The 15,230-nt window shown below is 41.9% G+C and overlaps 1 protein-coding gene across 14 annotated transcripts in view; it reads left to right on the top strand.

Annotated features, from left to right (window-relative positions):
- CNKSR2 (connector enhancer of kinase suppressor of Ras 2) overlaps window positions 1-15,230 on the top strand; it is a 222,645-nt gene that overhangs the window by 148,332 nt on the left and 59,083 nt on the right. For all 14 annotated transcript variants that reach the window (XR_013232003.1, XR_013232005.1, XR_013232004.1 and 11 more), the window contains 5 exons: window positions 1,875-2,089; window positions 8,553-8,601; window positions 9,067-9,239; window positions 11,538-11,611; window positions 12,509-12,580. Coding sequence is in view for 11 of the 14 variants with exons in the window: in XM_077343051.1 (XP_077199166.1) it covers window positions 1,875-2,089; window positions 8,553-8,601; window positions 9,067-9,239; window positions 11,538-11,611; window positions 12,509-12,580 (583 nt within the window). In the remaining 3 variants the exon portion in view is untranslated. The remainder of the gene's footprint in view (window positions 1-1,874; window positions 2,090-8,552; window positions 8,602-9,066; window positions 9,240-11,537; window positions 11,612-12,508; window positions 12,581-15,230) is intronic.

The following is a 15,230-nucleotide window of genomic DNA, read 5'->3' as shown; positions in this document are numbered from 1 at the left end:
TGCTAGCCTCTTCTCAATATAATTTGATCATTCATAATATTGTTTCAGTTTGATGCTCAGAGTATGTCAGCATAAAACTAATTTGTACTCAACCCCACCTTCGATACTTTTTTTGTTCTCTCATTATCTTTGTTAATAAATTTGAAGTGAAACTGCATCAACTACTCTAGAATTCTACCAGATGCAACCTTTTCAGCCAGATATAACTTTATTTTATAGCCCTTAACTTATTACTTACTTATTTAACTTATTACAAAATATCTTTGATGGTGTTAATATAATAGTTAACTGAACTCTTTTAAATTATTAGACCAAACTACAAAATACACGACTCATTTGACTCATTTTCCCCACAGCAGCATTTCAAATTCCAATTCTGATCAGGGCTGTGGTGTTGGGTAGGAGTGGCTCGCTCCATGTCATTTTCTCTAGCTACAGCTACAGTAGTATTATTTGCACAGAGTACTGCATATGCAGCCCCACAACAAGGCTATTGTGGGAGGGGGCTGACCCAGTTTGTGGACAAACTATCTTGTTGTTTAAGTTATACAATTAAATTACCCTACAGAAGAGGAATTTAATTGAGAAGCAAGAGAATTCTGAATGAGATTTCCTTGAAAATAACACTGTTTTATAATAAAACTAGTATCAAAGCCCTTTTTAAAAATGGGCTTTGAAAGAGGCGGCAGGCAGGAGGGCATAAGGAGGACCACAGCTCCCTTTGGTGCGCAAAGCGGGCTAAAGGGAGTGGAACCCTCCCCCCACACCGGCAACGACAGGGCTCTGTGGCCTGCAGAGAGGCTGCAAACTCCCCCCATTCCCTCCCAGCAGGAGTGTACCTGTGGGCAGCAAAGCCTTGTCACTGCCTCTCTCCTTGTGGGCGACAATGGAGGCCGCAGCCACAAGGCTTCTAGTAGGCAAGGAGGGAGGGGGGGAGTTGGAGGGGGAGGGCCAAACAGGGTGAACCTGGACGGATAGGGCCCTGGACAGTCTCCTCCCAGGAGGCTGTTTCCCAAATATATAAGGGAGCGGAATAGTGTTAAGGATCTGAATGATTAGTATATCTGTTACAAATATCTTGGGTTCTTATCCATAGATTTCTTATAAGTATAGGAGCTCCAATATCTGGAAGATCTTCCCCATTTATTTCCACAGGAAACATCTTTGTGTGCCTATTCAAATCAGCAGTCTATACAGAAAGTACTGGAGGATTTACTATGTTTGGAATCCATGTACTGTTCATCCTGTTTATGTGTTTTCAAATTAGGGCATTATATGCAAAACTGACATAATAAAGTTCACATGTAACAGGCAAAATGTATATCATTTAATCCAGTTTCTGTGAAGTAACTATTTCAAGACAAATTTCAAATAATGCAGCAGGTGGTTGAGGATCAAACTTTATCTTGGATGAGAATATAAGTGCTAAAAAGAGTTGAAACAAAAGAAAGAAGCAAGCACGAAATCAAGGACACAGTACAGTAATGGGCATCAAGAACCACAAGCATAAAGCTTATCTGCTGTCTAGTAAATGCTAGAAGGCAACATCTTCATAGATCACCAAGGTTATCGGGAACCAGTGAGGAAAATCGACTGGTGTCATTAAATAGAAGATAGCTATAATATAAGAGCACTCAGCTGCCTTTGATAAACTCAGGCTGAGATTTCAAAAAAGTTGAGTTTTAATAAGACTGATATTGTGGCATAGTCATGAAACAAATGGCTATACCTTTATCAAATGTCATTAAGGCACAGGATTCTAGTCAGTTATTTAACTGTTCTAAATCCATGAATCATGCAGTTAACCGTGACAAGAGTTGCATTGCACAGCAGGACAGCTGATTTGCTAAGTAACTTTTCCAAATTTTGTCTAGAAAATTCACTACTTCGATATATGAGCAATGAGAAAATAGCTCAGGAAGACTACATGTTTCAGAGAAACAGTAAAAAGGACACAGGCAAAAAATCCAAAAAGAAAGGAGACAAAAGCAACAGTCCAAGTCATTACTCCCTGATGCCCAGTTTACAGATGGACTCATTAAGGCAAGACAGCATGACTACTCCTGGTCCTGAAACCTCTTTGTATCATGTAAGTAAAATGGCAAAAAGTTCATTCTAAACCAATGCTGAGTGGTATGCCATATGTCTGATGCCTCTAAATCCTTTTCATTTTATCTTACACCATATCCGGAATCAATATGAGTTTACCTACAAGATTTAAAATCTATGATTTAATAACAAATAAAACAAAGAAGTTTTACATTTTAGTATAGAGTTGTTGCTAGTCTGTAACCGCTTAGTGAGTGGTATCATATTTGGTTAAGGACCTGGTGGGCGGAGAGTGGGCAGGGCTGGTCCAGGTGAGGGCCCAATCGGAAGGCGCACAGCCAGAGTTCCAGCCAGTCGGGAGACGTCCCCCCCCTCTAAGAGGCAACGCCTACTCAGGACTTTGGCCCAATCATTGGGCCAAAGTTCTGACAGGACCCGCCCACCCAGCCCAGCCAGGGGCAATCTGGAGACATCGCTGCCAGTCTGCCCCTGACCACCGCAGGGAGAGGAGGTCAGTAGGGCTGCCAAGGGGGATGAGAACAGAGGCTTGGACAGGCTGCACCAGCCCTTTTTCCCCCAAGGCTGTCCTAACTATCACGTCCAACTGAAACTTCCCTCTCTTTGCCTCAGAACACTGACAGAGCAGGCAGAAGTCTGGTGAGTGCGCTCCCTCCCCCCTCCCTTCAGGCCCGCTGCGAAGGAGTCTCTGACAGCCCCTGACTGAGGGGAGGGAGGTGTTTCCGAGAGCAACGCAAGGTAGTCTGAGGGAATGGGTATGGGCATTCCTTTTGAGGGGGGATTTCTCCTGCCAAACAGTTGGCTGACAGGGAGGCCACAGAAAAGCCCCTTCTCAATACTGCTCTGGCCGCGGATTAGACACAGCCAAGCCATGTGTATTTCTTCTTCGCAACACCCTGCAGATTTGAGGCCTACTGCAAAGCGTTATTCTGCAGACGAAACTGGATGCTGTTGCAGAGGTTCTTTTGTCTCCTGTTTCATCTGTACAACACCACTGTGCAGTAGGCCTCAAGTATTTCAATTCAACAACAACCTGTGTGGTAGGCCTTAAATGTTTCTTCTCTACCACATCCTTGTCCAAAGTAGCCTTTTCTGCCTGGGGAGCTGATCTTTATACTCTCCAGATGAGCTGTAATTCCAGGAGCTCTCCAGGCCCCACCTGGAGGTTGGCTACCCCTGGGTTGGAAATATTCCTGGAAGTTTGGAGGTGAGACTTCAAAATCGTACAATGCCTCAGAGTCCAGCCTTCAAAGGAGCCCTTGTTGCCTACAGTTGGGAGGGAGTGGTGCAGGTGTGTCCCTCCGGGGCTATGGTCAGCTCTTACCAGCAACTGTTTGTATTCTGGGGCGCAGACAGATAGACCAGCCACAGTCCTGTGAGTCTGGAAAGTGCAGGGAGATCTAAATAAATATTTACATCCTGAAACTGTAAATAGTGAACAAGTAAATGGCTGGAGAGACATGGGAACTGAGGTGACTTGTTTCAACCTTGGCCTGACAAAGAAAAAAACAGTATAAAAAACCTTACTAAGGTCAAGACTGCTGTGCACAGAGAGACTTCCTCTTAGGGTTGCCAGCTTCCATGTGAAACTCTCTACCCCACCTCCCTCATGGGGAGTCTGCTATGGGGAGAGGAAGGGAGGACAATTGGAAAATGCTTTGAGACACCTGAGGCCTGCTGTGTCACTGCGGCCCATTCTCAGACCTCTCACAGCCCCACATCGCTTACAGCAGGGGTAGTCAACCTGTGGCCCTCCAGATGTTCATGGACTACAATTCCCATGAGCCCCTGCCAGAAATCGCTGGCAGGGGTTCATGGGAATTGTAGTCCATGAATATCTGGAGAGCCACAGGTTGACTACCCCTGCCTTACAGGTTGTCTGTTGTGGAGAGATGAAAGGAAAAGGTGTTTGTAAACCTCTTTGAGACTGCTTTGTGTAGTAAACAACAGGGTACAAAAATCCAGTTCTTCTTCTAAGGAGCAACGATGAAAGAAGCATGTGAACACATAACATTTTATCAACAGTGAAAAAATGGGACAGAAGGAATAGGGTGGACACCTGTGTACTGTGACTACCCCATTATTAGGGCAGGAGGACATTTCAATGTCTGTGGCCTAATTCACACAAGAAGGGAAATGACACAAAATTGGGAGGAATTGGTTGCCATGTAATCTCCCCCTAAGAAGACTGTCCAGTCTGATTTTTCCTTTACATATCATAAGACATGGCTCTGGAAAGCTCATCTGTAACCACTATGCCACAATTTCCAAAGGTCAGTCCTCTTCCACATTCCAAACCATAGGTTCTTGACACCCATATCTCCACACCCATTCCCTCACTTGCCACCACGCCACCACAACCTCCCGTACAACACACACATTCAACCCCATGTCCTTACAGACTGGACAATTACTCCCCTTCCTCTTCCCACTGCTATTATATATACTTTCATATTCAACTCATTCAATTACATTAAAATGGAACTGGAAAAAATGTAGTAAAAGTTAGAAGCTATAGATAATGTTCCCGTAAAGTTCCCGTAAATTCCACCACAAGCTATATGTATAAATTATTTGTTTTTAATATTTCTAAACCATCCCTCACCCAAAAAATGGTCTTGGGACCATTGATTTAAGAAGTCCTTGACATGCGTGCTATGTGATAGATTTAATTCAATACTGTAAGAATGCTAAATTTTTTCATTGTGAACATGAAACAGTATGCTACTAAAATTGTAAGAGCACTAAAAGTCTAAACCATTAAAATTCTTTAAAGTGTCAGGATGCTAATAAATTCTTCAGCAGAGTGCTCAAAATGAGCATAAATCATTTTTTCAGTAACGTAACAAATGGACAGTTAAGGAAGCCAGTATTTGTAGGTGCTTGAGTTTCTGGCTGTGTCCCAGATTTTGAGGTAGTGAAATACTTGTAAAGCAGATGGTTCAGCACTGAGCTCATATAGAAACAAATGACATGCTTTTATTTTAATAAACTCATTGCATGACTTCCTTTGGTACTGCTGGGTAGATCTAATAGAGACTGTGAATCTAATAAAATTTTATGCTAGACTTGTTCACAGTGTCTGTTAATAAATGAAATCCCTAGACCTTAGAAATGTTTTTTCTTGCATCCTCATGATACATTAATTTGTATACAGCTGTGGGAATCTTCATCTTACTCATAGGATATATTGTCACCTCGTGTAATACAAAATAAATTCATCTGTCATCAAAGTAATCCATGATATAGGAACAAAAATTGAATTTTATTTGTAAATGCTCCTTGTGTATAATACAAAACAAAGCAATATTTGAAATGTTGTATCTCTTCAAAAAATCCAGGGATTTCAGAACTATGAATATAATGCTGTATTTTATGGATTGTACTGAATAATGTTCAATGAGAAGGTTACTACTTGCTAAAATTATTTTATACTAAGGTAACATTACTAATACTGTACCTTTATATAGAGGAAATTAATTGTGTTTATAGTCTAAAGTTTATCTATAACTATCTTGAAACTTCCCATAGATTCAGTATTGGAGAAAAATAATTACGATCATGTTTTTATCCAATATTAAGAGATGCAAAACAGGTAAAATACCAGAAGGCACAATCTTTTGAACCAGCGAAAGATTCACCACCACCACCACCCCATATTGTTATCAATTTCCATGGGTAAAAAACTATGTACAGCAACAAAAAGTATTGTAATACACTAGGGGAACTGCCTTTAAGTTGAGTATGGCATGAGTGAACTAAAAGGGAATTTAAAAGGCGCATAGTCACTTTAAATGGCTTCTCCAAGCAGAGAGTTCACTACAAAGGCATTTAAAGGAACTGAGAGTCCTTTAAATGCATTCTGACTACAGCTAGCTGGTGGTTATTTTCATAAATATTTTCAGAATATTTTGGACTGGTCATTTTGGATAGTCAAAATATGGCTGAATTAATATCTGAAAAATACCAATAAGGTATTTTGCCCCCCCCCCAGTTCAGATTTGTTGAATGTACATCCCTAGTATGTAAGTATAGCAGTACAATTTTTTTAATTTGCTGAGCAGTGAAGGTCAACACAATACATCAATGGGATTAAAGTCTTTTAATAGTGAACAAAATTAATAATTATGGAAGGATTAAAATCCTAGCAATTACAGTGGATTTTCCTTAGCTCTCATTTTGTGGCAGAAAAAGAAAAGAAAAGCTGGGCATATCTTCTACTGCTCCAAGCTCTGGCAGGAACTACTTTGTGACATCCAAGTTTTGCTATTGTCAAGTTTTCCCTTTGGTTCCGTTCAAAGTTTTGCTTGGACAATTGATAAGATTTGCATTGCGTTTCCTCTTTCCCTGGCTCAGTTCCAGATTGGAATCTGGATTTGTGCCTGGTGACTTAAGTGGAAACTCAAATGCTTCTCATACTCTGTGGAAGCTTGATTTTGTTTATGTCACTACCTCTTGATAGCAAGCATATCAAAAATTAAAACAGTAAAAGCATTCAATTCATGAAAAGTGTGCCTCTTCCGGATCAGATAAATTGAGTGTACAACGCATGTTTTACTCCGCTGCCACTTCTATCAGGCAGTTCATTCCCAGACTATTTCATCCACCATCAATATCCCAGGTTCTCCAGGTTTGGAATATGTCAGACTGTCTGACAAAGTCTCTCAGCATACACTATTAACTGTGAGATTTTTGTGGTGTCACTTGTAAAATATGCTTGCAATGGCCGACCTAACATTTCATATTTTAACTAGAAAATAAGCCCACTGTGGGAGAAATACAGCAAGCGCTAGCTGGGGCACGCAGTGTGGTGGGGAGGCTTACCATGGCAAGGTGTGGCGGGCGCGTCCGGGTTGGGCGGCTGCAACGGTGGAGGCAGGGTTGCTGGCGGCGGCAGGTAGCGGCGCAGTCTGCTGGCGGCTGCGCAGGCCGGGGCCGAGGCCTGAAGTAACTGGCCAAGGCTGGAGGAGGCGGTGCTGCCGTGGCAGGTCCCCAACGGCAGGAAAGTGGGCAGTCTGGTGGTGGGCGTGGCCGCGGGCAAGCTGTCCATGGCTGTCGGGTGGAGTTGGCTGGCCGGATGAGAGGGGCCGCACCGCGGTGGTCGAAAGTGGCGCTCAGCACCGGAGGAGGCGCCCCAGGCCGGGCAGCGGGCTCCGTCGCGTCCCGCCCACGCACAGACCGCTCGGAGCGCACCCGGGCAGGCGGTGGCCTGGAAGTGAGCAAGCGGGTCGGTGAGCGGCAGAACTCCTCACCAGGCGGCTGGGGCGCGGGGAAAGGCGTCGGAGCGTGGCAAGGAGAGGCAGCTGTCAGCGAAACCCACCTCAGCGGCAGCCAGGGTGAAGGCGAAGTGGTTTCCCCGCACCGAGGACGACGGCTGTTGCCTCTCCCGGCCATTCCTGCGGCCGCGAGAAGGCAGAGAGGGCCCCAACCCCCCCGGAGCATGGCCGGGACTTCTGCTGGCAGCTCCTGCGGCCGGTAGAAGCCGGGAAGCCCCCCACCTGAGGCTGGAGCATGTACGTCAGTTCTCCTGCCCGAAGGAGCAGCCTCGCCGCATCATAGATGCGGCGAGGCTGCTTCTGCGGGCAGGAGAAGGCGGAGTGGGCCCCAACTCACGGGGGTCGATGGATGCGGCTTCTCCCGACCACTAGAGCAGCCAGGAGAAGGAAGAGCAGGCTGGCTGGAGGACCGTCGTTGCAGTCTGTGAGACTGCACTGAGTCGCCAGCCGGGCGAAGCAGCCAATGGGGAGGCGCGCTTCGTGCACCTCCCCATTGGCTGCTGGCCCTGGATGGACACTCAGAGGGGCCAATCAGGAGCCGCTTCGTGGCTCCAGATTGGCCCCTCCGAGTTTTCATCCCGGACGGGGCCCGCCCTAACTCCTCCCCGACAGCCCTTATTGCTTTATTTAATCCGCTCCCCAGGAGCGGATTAAAGATAATTTTGATGTTTTAATTCATAATTTATTATTTTATAATTGCTGACTATCCATATGTGCATTTATTTTATTTATTTTACTTTGCTGGCCTATGACCATTTTAATTATTAATATATTTAAACAGTAAAAAAGCAGCATACCTGAAAAGGAAAACAATAACTGCAGTCATTATATTGAAAAAACAAAGCTAAAAGTGGTTTCTTGCCAGTCATTTTTTTTCTATTTCCTTTTTTTAAAAATTTACTACAATATGCCTTAAATTGCTAGAAAGCTCACCCAGACTGTGGCAAATAGCTTTGAGACTATATGGGAAGCTAAGTAATAAAAACATACTACAGAGGCATATTATTCTCTGGATAATGGACACTGGGTACAGTCCAGAATACCAGTCAACAGCTCTGTTCATCCCATTTATTACTGTTAACGTGTGCAGGAGAACTTTGAATAAATTGTGCAAAATGTCTGTACTTCTTAATTGTTATATATTAACTACTTCATTGTTATTGGCATACACTAATAAAGTGACATTTTGTTTGTTGGATTCTTTCTTAGACATTTCAGCAATCCTCTCTACAGCACAAGTCAAAAAAGAAGAACAAAGGTAAATAGCTTATTATAGGTTTTTGGAAATTTGTATTTAATTATTATACTGTTTAAACATTTTATTTGCATAGATTTTAAACATGGACATTCTAAAATAAATTTAGCCTTCAACCTTGTATTCATAGATTTCTCAGTGCTTGATGTCTTTAACTTCCAAATTCTTCATATTCCCTGAAAGAGATAAAGGCAAACTGAGAAAACAGTTAATACAATATTGACGTTTCGATTCATTTTGGAATATTCATGTTTACTACCAAATGACAGACGTAGTGAAATCTGTGGGAGTTTTAAGCCCTTCAGCTTGAATTTTAAGACCTTTGCTATGTTTGTCATCTAGTAGAAAACTGCCTCAATCTCTACATTATGCGGAACAACACAGAAGTCTACCCCCATTACATTTTAGGCTAGGCAGTGGTTTTCAGAAGGATTATGCAATTAATTTGGATTTTGTTGTTGTTCCCAGCCACTGCTCAAAGTAAGAGTAAAAGACGAATTTCTTGTAAAGATCTTGGTCGTGGAGATTGTGAAGGCTGGCTTTGGAAAAAGAAGGATGCCAAAAGTTATTTCTCACAAAAATGGAAAAAATATTGGTTTGTTCTGAAGGACACTTCTCTGTACTGGTATATCAATGAAGAGGTAAGAAACTTACATATTTGTTGCTCTCGTTGCAGAGAGCATAAGAGCATCTACTACACCATCCTGTTTATACAAGAATTATATACATGCCTTTGGAAGGTCTACAAGGAGAGTAAGGAGGCCAAAGAAAAACCCCTTTTGCTGCTCCTAAAACTGGCATTTAGTGGGTTACTGAATTATTATTATTGTAGTCATCATGGCTGATTGCCATGTATGTACTTACTTCATTTCTGCCCTGTTTTTCTCCCAAGTGGGTATCTCAAGAGGTTTACAACCATTTGTTAAATTATGAGGGAATTTAGGCTGAGACAGAGAGAAGAGGATTGGTCTAAACTCACTCAACAAGCATCCATGGCAGATTGGGGATTTGAACCTGAGTCTTCCAGATGCTAGTTCAATAATTTAACCACTACACCCCAGTAACTGATGGACCTACCCTTGGAAATTGAAGTAAACTAGTGGCCATGACCATATTATCTGGCAGTTAATTTCATAATTTAATTGTGGAAGTGATGCAGGACTTCTACTGGCATTTGGTTGTATTGAGCCAAGAAGAAGGGTAGGCTGCAAATATTTCAATAAATGGGTGTCCATGAAATTTAAAATTATGAAGAAAAAATTCTTTCTATCCACGTTTCCCATATGATGGATTCTTGCTATTTGCTGGGGATCCATTCCCAAGATCACTGTCAATAGAAAGATTTGTGAATACTGGGAATTATGGATCTCTTCCCAGTAGTAAAATTTAATGTAAAGGTTATGATGATGCAGTAGGAGTAAAAACAGACTGGAGATTGTATCACATGATCAGACCATGAATATGTGAAATCATGTATTGAAAAATGGTGAGAGTCTACTATACATAAGCTTTGTTTTGACTCCATTAGTTATCTATTTTGTACACTGAGTTCTTTCCTTTCTTCATATAGAAAATGCTCCAACCCGTTATTTCAGTTGTCCCCCTTCTGCACTCCCCCACCCAGTTCTACAATAGTCCTTTAGGATAAATAAAACAATTCCAGCCCCAACACTAATCCCTTTGGAATTCCTATTTTTCTCCACTACAAGACCTTCCTATTTTCTTTCTGCTTCCTGGTGTTTAACCAGTTTACAGTCCATAAGGTGACCTGTCCTCTTATCACATGACTGCTAAATTAATTGGAAGTGTTTGATGAGGGACTCTTTGACCCATTATGCATGGAGGGGAAGGTCCGCCTCAGAGCTGGAATGATGACAGCAGAAATCCCCAATAATGCACGCCGCCGGCAGAGGCCAAGCGCAGGTTCGATGCAGGCCACCGAAAAACCCACGTTAGGGAAACACGGAAGAAAGCAAAGCCTGCCACCCGGCCAGAACACAACCAGATGCTGCGCCGGAGAGAAAGGGGAGGGCCGCTGCCACCGCGGCTGCATTAAAGTTATATTCTTTAAGCTTCAACATTGCGTATTATGAAACAATAATGGCTAGTTATCAGCTCATCTTCTGGGATGAATGTTGACAAGCCAACTTCTCTCTTCTTTTTTCTTGGCTAAAATGAAGAAGAGTTGGTTCTTATATGCCACTTTTCTCTACCTGAAGGAGTCTCAAAGCAGCTTACATTCACCTTCCCCTTCTTCCCACAACAGTCACCCTGTGAGGTGGGTGAGGCTGAGAGAGCCCTGATATCACTGCTCAATCAGAACAGCTTCATCAGTTCCGTGTTGAGCCCAAGGTCACCCAGCTGGCTGCATGTGAGGGAGTGCAGAATTGAACCCGGCATGCCAGATTAGAAGTCTGCACTCCTAAGGCTGCATTCACATTAGCAGTAAAAGATACAGTGATCATTGTCTATTTGTGGAAATAGCTTCGTCTGGTTGGAGGTAATCAGCTGGAATAGTATTACCAAATGTAATGCTGAATCTCCAAAATAACTTCTTTGAAGACTCATTCATCCGTTAAAAATGCCTTTGTGTTCTCCTTGTAGCCAGTAAACAGGTGTACTCAAAACTTTATTTACAGATGTGCACAAATCTGATTTTTGACAAAAAGCATGGCATTAAGGGACTTAGATAAAGGCTTATGCCTTCCTCTCCCCCTACAATTTTCTTACCTGAAATGGTCCTAGGATGCTACTGTTTCCCTGGTGGAGAAAACTTACTCCATCAGTATATATTTGAAACAGCCTTCCAGTAATATGCATCCATGGATTCTTATTAATATTTTGATTAGATAATAAATACAAGACTCATATCCAGTGCCCTAGTGATTTAGTTGGTTGCTCTGTTTGTTAATTTTTCTTTCATCTTTTCATTTACATAGGATGAAAAAGCAGAGGGATTCATCAGCCTACCAGAATTTAAAATTGATAGAGCTAGTGAATGTCGAAAGAAATAGTAAGTATAATAGAAGTAATGTTTAAGAACAAAGGTATTATAAATACTGAAATGCTTCCTCAGTTTGAAAAAGTCTTGTTACTTATTCCTTGTTCCTTTACAAATTCTTCTACTGTTGAGAATACTTTCCCATTATTAATCAGATAACATTATATTCTGCAAACCTTGAATTCCAATTAGGAGAACCCTATTTTCAGTTGGGCATCCAGGCAGATGTCTCACAGGATATAATATAGCCAGTATCCTGAGCTCAGTGTCTGCTTAAATTAATGGAGTCATTTGCCAGTGTAATGGCCTAAGGTCTATAGACTACATTTGATGCTTCAGGCGTTGAGAAGAATTATTTTGGTATTTGGTTGAAATGGAAAGGACCTGTGCAATTGCCCATTAGTGTGACTGACTTTGTGACTGTAAATTCAATCTTTTCAACATCAGTCAACACATTTTATTTCTTATATTTAGTTTTTAAACTGAAAGTAATGCCTGAAGCACAATGGTATGAAAATTCATAGAGACTTCTCTGCTAAACCAAATTTACACCAATAGTGTTGTGTTCAGAAACTTTTATGACACCTTTACTTACCAAACACAATTTCCCCGATGTATAAACTACTATGTTCTTAGAGCAAATATTCAGTGAATCAAGCTATGATTTGAACTGTCTCTGGGTTCAAGAAGTATTATAACTGTTGTTTATTAAGATATGGTTAATGTTATTAGTGTACCTTTGAAAACTATATTTTGATTATATTCTAAATGATTATTAAAATACAAATATTCTTGCCTTTAGACTTTTGTCAATAATGATTGAATAAGAACATAAAATAAAATGATGACTTTAATATAAAAATGTATGCTTTAATATTAACTTGGTTTTGTGCTGTTTTTCTTCTGCAGTGCATTCAAGGCTTGTCATCCTAAAATCAAAAGCTTTTATTTTGCTGCTGAACATCTAGATGACATGAACAGGTAGTGAAATTTAATCTGTGTAAACTATCATCCTTGAATATAAAACTCAGTTAAAGGATGACTCAGAAGCCAAAGAAAATATAATAGATATTTGTTCCATTTCATCACAGTTTGTCTCACATGAAAAGCATATAAAATATAAAAATACATAAATTCTGATCATGTATTTTGCAAGCATAATAGCTGGTTCTGTATATATGTTTGTGTGAATGAGTGAGGACAGTGGGGAGAGAATGTAGTTTGTGGCTGTAAAAGGATTGTTCTTCTGCCAATTTTGTACTGAGTTCAGAGCCTACTGTATCTTCATCTCTTTTAAAAACAGAAAGGAAAGGCTAACAAAATTGTTCCTTATCACACAGTTTACCTGCTTAGCAGAAGACTGACGGGGACTTAACTATGGCTAGGTAGGAAGGGGCCATGTGAGGAAGTGTGTGTGCCCACCCAGGATGGTGTGCAGCTATCAGTGACTCACTCTGTCAGGAACCTGGGTGTGATCCTGAATGCTTCCCTCTCAATGGAAGCTCAGGTCATGAGAGTAGTGTGGCTGGCATTCTCCCACCTTTGCCAAGCCCTACTTGGCCCCAGAACACCTAGCCACAGTGATCCATGCAATGGTCATCTCTAGACTGGACTTCTGCAACTCGCAGTACACAGGCCTGCACTTAGCCTTGATTTGGAAACTACAGCTGATCCAAAACACCTCACAGAAACATCATGGAGGTCCCACATCTGGCCCATCCTCCAACAACTACAATGGCTACCAGTCCAGTTCCGGATCAGGCTAAAGGTTCTGGTAATCACCTTCATGGCCATATGCAGTCAGGGCCCAGTGTACCCCAGGGACCGCATTTCTGTCTACACCCGTCAAAGAGCTTTGCGGTCTGCCACCTCCAACTTGCTAGTGATCCCTGGCCCAAAAGAAGCTCGCTTGACCTCAACCAGGGCCAGAGCTTTCTCTGTCCTGCCCCCCCCCCACTTGGTGGAATGAGCTCCCAGAGGAAATCAGGGCCCAAGTAGAACTAAAACAGTTTCACAGGGCCTGCAAAAGGGAGCTCTTCCACCAGACATTCGGTTTAGGTCAACCGGAACCAGTAACACCACTGGGCCCTTGAACCTCCCTCCTAGGAATCCATTTGCCTGAACTGAACCATGAACTTGTTTGATTCTTGTTCTGTTAAATAGTTATTCTCTGTTATTGCTGTTATTACTATTGCTTTATATTACTTGACACAAAACCAAGTTCAATGTATTGTTCTTTATGTTCCATGTGAACTGCCCTAAGCTTCAGGGGAAGGCAGTATACAAATGCAATAAATAAATACACTTATAATGTTGCAACATTAGTTTAAATTAATATTGTTGAAGTTCAAGATGTAGGCTTCCAATAGCCGATTACTAATTTAACCTAAATATAAGTGAAATTTAGATTGTTTTACCAGCACCATAATCAGAATTCTTTCCATCTTAATTGGTAACACCATTAGGGAGAGTACACTAGAGATCTTTCTACAAAATCTCCCTTCTCCTTCACGTATTGGTAGTGTGGCATCCCAGGGACCAGTGTTGTAACAAGGGTAGGGTGAAGGTTGCACTCTGCCCTGATGCAGCTTAAGGAAGTCCCTTGAAGGAGGGCTCTTGAAGCCTGTGTCATCCTGTGTCCAGGCTAACATGTTTCTTTTTATTTTTTAAATGCAGTTCTGGCTGCAGCCACTAGAAGCATAAAAAATAAAAAAGGGGGTGTTTTGCCTGTGTTGCCTTGAGTCAGTTATTGGTTACATGTTTTACAGAGTTTTACTCACCCTGAGCAATATGGGACGGCTGGCAAAATATGAAATGTTATTGTATTATTATTATCATACCTAATAAAATGTGTTGGGTCCTTCTGATGACATGCCATCGCTCTGAGTGGCCCTTTGGGCGTGGCATTTTCCTACTGAGTTGCCCTCAGTGGCCCTGAGGGCCAACCAGAGCCTCTTGCCCACCCCCATCCTCCTCCGTGGCTGACGAACCAGAAAGTGATCCTTGGAACTTGGGGCAGGGGGTCCATCAGCAGGAGAATGATGGCCAGCTCACCCATGCTCCACTGTCCCGCCAGGGCAAACTACATTTTCAAAACAGGCTTCTCTCCTAGTTGTTATTATACATACAATGCAGTTTCTGAAAACATGTATCATCAAGGAATTGCAGATCCTAATCACACCAGTCCTACTGTGGAAAAATATTCTGATAAGTTAGAACACTAAAATCTGGGAGAAATTTAGAAGCATCTAGAAGAAGAAGGAGAAGAAGAAGAAGAAGAAGAGTTGGTACTTATATGCCACTTTTCCCTACTCAAAGCGGCTTACCGTCGCCTTCCCATTCCTCTGCAGTAACTGTCCTACTGTCTTCAGTACTAGAAGATTCTGCAAGTTAATAATGTTAAAAATGAAGATGGGTGTACAGAACATTGCCTTGAATTGACAATATGTTATATATCAGAACTCTAAGAGCTTGTATAGACAGGATAGTACAATATGTTCTAGTGCAGTCAGAACAACCTGTCAACATACTGTCCTCCAATATACACATATCCCATGCAATTGTCATAGTCTACTTTTAAAAAAAAATACCTTTCAACTTGCAAGATGATATAGCAATAAAATAAGCCTTA

This window comes from Paroedura picta, chromosome 6, assembly GCF_049243985.1.
Source record: "Paroedura picta isolate Pp20150507F chromosome 6, Ppicta_v3.0, whole genome shotgun sequence".
Lineage (NCBI taxonomy): Eukaryota > Metazoa > Chordata > Lepidosauria > Squamata > Gekkonidae > Paroedura > Paroedura picta.
This window is presented reverse-complemented; position numbering and strand designations above follow the sequence as displayed.